Here is a 6,000-nt window from a genome sequence, read left to right as displayed (position 1 = left end):
CTGCTTGGCCTGCTGTGTTCATCCAGCTCTACACTTCGTTACCTGTTACTCAGTTACAGCTTTCCTCACCAGTCAATATGACAAGTTCCATTCTTGCCCCATTAATGTCAGCTCTCTGCCAATTGATATATCTTACTCTGGACTGACTATTGTCATCCTTAACTTTACAATACAATGATCACTGTCTATTCAATGTTCCCCACCCAAACTTTATCCATTTTGTCCACCTCGTTTCCAAATCCAGTTGCATCCTTTACTGTTGGATTAGATATGTAACACTGAAGAAAATTCTCTTGAATGCAAGCTAAGAACATTTGACCCTCACTGTCCCTTACACTAACAGTATCTTCATAGATATTTGAGTAAGTAAAATAAAATTACCATATAACGTTGGCATATCTTGGAAATTTCCCTGCAGGTTTTCCTCTACATCCTTCCCACTAGCTGGTGGTCTATAGACCACATGGAGAAATGTAATGACATCCTTTTTTTCTTCCTTAACTCTCTAGCTAAATTGATTTTATTCTTGAATACTCTGGGCGTTCTATTTCTCCAGGACTGCGCTGCTCATCATAACCAATACTATCATCCTCCTCCTTTCTTTCCTTTTTCAACGTTCATGGAATCCATATGTCCAGGTATATTTAACATCGAGTCCTGTCCTTACTTGAGCAATATCTCTATTATTGTCACAACATCACATTCCATGTGGCAATTTGCGCCTGTAATTCCTCAATTTTATTAACTAAACTCTAGACATTCACACACATGAACAGTAAGCTTCCCTTTTTCCAACTTCACATACTGACTTACTAATCTCTATTGACGTGCTAGTTGCCTCCCTAAATATGTTGTGCACCTTGGTATTCTTTCATAGTCTCTGAGGATAGAATTTATCTGTAGCTATTCTTACCACCAGTATCAATTAGTTGTTGCTCCTTTTATTTTAAGGTTTTCACAAAGGAATCGTTGATTTTGGAGTTGTGCTGCCTTGCGGCTTTCAGGCTTTGTGAATGAAGGACTAAGGAGAGTTAATTGTTTGGAAACAAATAGGAAAAGAAGTTAGAGATAATGGGAACTGCAGATGCTGGAGAATCCAAGATAATTAAATGTGAGGCTGGATGAACACAGCAGGCCAAGCAGCATCGTAAGGACCTCGCAGTTGTCTTTGTTGATCTAGCGAAAGCGTTCGACTCAGTTGGGCACAAATTATTAATCAAATCTCTGCAAAGAATGCAACTACCGAAAGCCTTTGTAAGTCTCGTTAAAGACCTATACACTGGCAACACAACAGTGGTGGAAGGGAACGGTAACTTTACCACCCCAATAACCATTGAGAGGGGCGTGAAGCAGGGCGACCCACTCTATTTCTATTTAACATTGCTCTGGATCCGTTGGTGTGCTCTCTGGAGACGGCCAACTCAGGGGTCTCCATGCCCCGGGCGGCAGAAGAGTCAACTGCTCGACCTTGGCCTTCGCGGATGACATTGCCCTTCTAAGCGACTCACACACTGGTATGGCTAGGAACCTGAAGCTGCTCCAGGCATACTGTGACCATACAAGCCTCAGTATTAACACAGCGAAGACGAAGGGATTCCATTTCACTTTTAAAAGGAAAACCTTCATGTACAACCATTTCGCAAACTGGAAGCTACGGGACGAATCCATAGCCTACATACCCCCAGGCAACACAGAGAAATACCTGGGTGCCTGCATCGATCCATGGGCAGGTGTGGCAGAAGGGGAGTGGGAGGAGAAGCTTAAGTCCTGGGTTAAAGGAATACAGGCAGCACCTCTCCAACCACGGCAACGGTTGGAAATCCTAAAAGTACATGTCATCCCCAGATTGTACTTCCATCTGATCCTGACAGAAGCATCACAAACTACTCTTGTAAAGCTGGACCAAATCATCCGTAACGCCACCAAAGAATTCCTACACCTACCACCTCATACCGCAGACGGAATGCTGTATGCTAGCAACAGGAACGGTGGTCTAGGCGTCCCAAAACTCGAAGTGCAAATACCATCCGATTATCCGCAAACGCGAAGCACTAGACATGTCCAGTGATGTGGTCATTCGGGCCTCCTTTCAATATAAAGGAGAGAGCAACAGAGACCGTTGCGGGACTGCGTGAACTCAAGGTCCTAAAGGAAATTGAAAATTTCCAACCCAACAGCCGTGGCAAAGGTGAGGGGGAAATAGACCTGATGAACAAGTTAAATTGGTTGATTGCCCCTTTCAAACTTCCTGTTCAAAGCACAGCCACTTTTTGAGAGTTGTTTTGATCAAAGTGCTAACATTTTGAGAGCATTCATAGCTTGTATAGACAAGCCTGTGGAATGCTGTTGCAGAATAATGATACATCACAGCAAGCAAAATTCATTTCAGTCATATCCCTTTTAGGTTTGAGGATGATTCATCCTTCACCTTGAGCGAGAAATATTTCTCCCTACCCTGCCCCCATGCCTCTTTTCTTCTCCCTTATCTAAAAGTCAGGATTTGCAGTTAGTACTGACAGTACGAGACGCTGTCATTTTATGTTTATGTTGCTTGATATTGTGCATTGGCCTTCGGGCAGTAATTGTGAGATAGAAAGTGAACAATGTAATCCAACAGTGTATTCAGCTGAAATGATAGTATACTGCACCTGTCTAGACTTCTTAAAATTAAGCTTGAGTTGTAATTAGTTTGGAACTGTTGTTTAATTTTGTTGTCAAAAAGCATTACTATTTTGTAAACAGTCTGAAATTTCGCACTGAAATCACATGTAGAGCCGTTCATTTCCTTGGTGAAACTTTTGTCTTCTGCTCTAAACATGGTTCATTTGAAACTAGAAATGACATTCATCCCCTAAGAAGGAATTTGTTCAGAAATTCGTTGTCGTTTTTTTTGAAGAGTGTTGGGATGAACACAGTTGGTGAAGACATGGAATCCATGTGTTCATATGAATTACTCATAAATCTGCCTTTAAAAACACAGTGATCCTGGTCACTGATGAGTTTTGAGACCCAACTGATTCTACAGCATATGGAGAGCTGGTAAGATTACTTTCAGGTAAGTGTTACCTACAGTCCAGAGAGTGACAATTCTGTTAAGCTTCCAGAGATATCATTCACGTGTACTTTCCTGTACTATTAAGCCATACTTAGAAATCAGCATTTTTTTAGTGAAACATTCAAAGAGCTTAAGAATTGGTAAGGAAAACATATTGGCTCACCATCTACTAATTATTTAAACCGAGCTGATTTACACTACTTTTATGCTAGATGTTGGCATGAAGCCAGAAAAGGAGTCAGCCTCGTGATCAAAAGCATTTGATTGGTGAACTGCATGAAGGCATCTGCCAGTGAAGCTCCATAGGAATGCAGGGTTGGATGGTTTAGAGTTAAAGATAGAGACTGTGTGCACATAGTCTCTTAAGCCGGTTTCTAAATTCAGCAGTCTGTTCAGCTGTCACCAGGCTGTTATCAAAAGTGCCTTCAGTTCTCAGCATTATAACCAAAACTTCTTGTTAAAACCTTTTGAGACAATATTCAACAAGACTACATGTGAAGACAGAATGGTCTACGCAACAGAGTAAGTTTGTGTTTAAAGCTAACTCCTTCGTGAGGGTTTGATACTTTTGTGTATTTTGTTTCTCTGGCATTTAAATTTTCTATGTTCAAAGAGCCAATAAAAAGTATTGTGAATGTTGTTTAATACCCACTTTAGTGTAAAAACAGAATTGTCCTGTGTACTAGCTTTCGAAAAACATGTTTTCCCCTTGTGCTGCATTTGTTCTTAAATGGAAATTCCCTCTCCTTACTCTGTTAGAAGTATGGCATAATGACTATAAATGGTATTTTCAAACTTAGCATTGCCAATAGTTTACTGTTAATAGAACAAGAACCCAAAGTTATGTTCTATGCTAAATTCATACTGTATTTTTAAGCATCGAATTATTATGGTCAATGTAAACAAAAATACCTTGCTGACTGTTAGATATTTAGTGTGAGTTTCTTTGGTTGGATTTTATGTGCTTTTTTAAAGGTCCATGCAAAGTTTATGGACGAGCATGTGCTACAGAAACTATGGGGGGAATTTTAAGCTCCTTGTGATTGACGGTAGAGGGTTAGGGGCTGTTAAAAATAAAGATGATGAAATGCAAGCCCCATACTCGACAGACTTGCCTGTCACCATTTTAATGGTAGTGGGTGGCCTAGTATGTCTGCGGGCCACTCCTGAAGAGTGGGGCAACTTGATAACATCAGATTCCAACAATACAGTTGGATCCTGGTTTAAATTTGACAATGACCAGGCAGATTTGGGAATGCTGGCAATGAAATAAAAATGGGACCTGTTGGATCAATCATGTAAGTGCTTTTTATAACAATGCTTGTGAGCCAAAAGGAGCAGGAATGCTCTCCCTAGTTCCTTAAACATGTCTTCAGCTACAGTTGGCTCGATATGATAATGGAAAGTAAGATTTGTGCCACACAAATGCCAGGCAATGTCATCTCCAAAAATGGGGTATCTAATTAGTCCCTTGATGTTGATCATTTCCATTGATGAATCCTCTACCAGCAATATCCTTCAAGGTCACTACAATCAAGAAAACGAACTGGAACAGCTGCCACAGAACTGTGGTTGCAACAGTATGTGAGATTCTGAATATTGTGTTGAGTAACTCTTGACGCTCCAAAGCCTCTCCACCACTTATAAGGTAAAAATTAGTAGTGTGATAGATTAGTCTTCACTTACCCGAATGGATGTCACTATAACACTCGAGAACCTCAACAACATTCAGAATAAAACAAGATGCACTGAAGCAACACAATGTTTCTTTAACCAGCCCGTCTAGAGACTGGCAACCTCTACTATCCTGAAGGAACTGTGGCAGACGGATGGGAATGCCACTAGGTCCAAGTCATTTACGTCCCTAACTTGGAAAGTCACCATTCTGGTGGTTCAAGAGGCACTCACCATCATCTTGTTGGGGCAATTAGAGATGGACAACAAGTGCTGGCCTTTCCCACAGGAGTTCATGGCACTTACTTCGGATGTGCAATGGCTACTTGCAAATTGAATGTTTTATTAGGCAAATTCAATCATTCTTACTGAATCATTCATAAGCTTGTCCAAAAATCTGCTGCCTGTATCCTAACTCATGTCCAGTATTGTTCAACTGTCACCCGAATTCAAACTGACCTACCTTGGTTCCCTGTTAAGCAATGCTCAATTTTAAAACTCTCATCCTTGTTTTCATTCACTCTCCCTTGGGGAGATGGTGGTATTGTGGCAGTGTTAGTAGACTAGTAATCCAGGAGCCAAGTTAGTACTCCTGGGACAACTTCCACCGAAACAGCTGATGAAATTTAAACACCATTAATTTAAAATGTGTTTTAACTGATTGATGTAATTTGGTCTGAATTAACTTTCAAATTCATTTTGTGCCACGCTTCTTTTATTTCATCTTTCAGACGTCTGTTTAGCCCTTTAAAATGATATTGACTTCTTTTGATGAGCATGGTCAGTGGGAAGCCCCACACTTCAGTATGAAAACTAGTGGCAATTGTAAACCATTTGGCCCTTCCACTCTGCACTGTAATTCAGTATGATCATTGCTGATCCTCTATCTCGTTATATATCTGCTTTCTCCCCTGTGCCTTTGTCTTTAAAATTAGGAATTTATATATCTTTATCCTGAATATATTTAATGATATGGCTTCCACAGCCTTCTATTGTAGAAAATTCCACAGATTCACGACCTTTTGAGTGAATATTCCCTCATCTCAGTTCTAAATTATCTACTCCATGCCCTAAAACGATGTCCCCTGGTTCTAAACTTTCCATTCAGTGAAAATATCCTCCCTGCATCAATTCTGTCCAACCCTGGTAGAATTTTCTACATTTCAATCAAATCCTCTCTCACCCTTCTAATCTTGCGTGAATACGGACCCAATTGAGCCAATCTCTCCTCCTAGCATAGGCCTGTCTTCCTCCGTCTCAACCTAGTTAAC

At 40.6% G+C, this 6,000-nt stretch overlaps 1 protein-coding gene across 17 annotated transcripts in view; it reads left to right on the top strand.

The window, feature by feature from the left end:
• The first annotated feature begins 3,380 nt into the window (after positions 1–3,380).
• LOC125451641 (dystrobrevin alpha) overlaps positions 3,381–6,000 on the top strand; it is a 184,352-nt gene continuing 181,732 nt past the window's right edge. For 9 of the 17 annotated variants that reach the window (XM_048529031.2, XM_048529029.2, XM_048529045.2 and 6 more), the window contains exon 1: positions 3,382–3,577. In XM_048529031.2, the coding sequence (XP_048384988.1) occupies positions 3,561–3,577 (17 nt within the window). In that variant the 5' untranslated portion in view covers positions 3,382–3,560. Of the gene's footprint in view, positions 3,578–6,000 lie in introns of all 17 variants that reach the window. The other 8 variants (XM_048529035.2, XM_048529044.2, XM_048529042.2 and 5 more) reach the window with 3 other exon arrangements.

The sequence above is a fragment of the Stegostoma tigrinum genome, chromosome 5, assembly GCF_030684315.1.
Source record: "Stegostoma tigrinum isolate sSteTig4 chromosome 5, sSteTig4.hap1, whole genome shotgun sequence".
NCBI classification, from domain to species: domain Eukaryota; kingdom Metazoa; phylum Chordata; class Chondrichthyes; order Orectolobiformes; family Stegostomatidae; genus Stegostoma; species Stegostoma tigrinum.
This window is presented reverse-complemented; position numbering and strand designations above follow the sequence as displayed.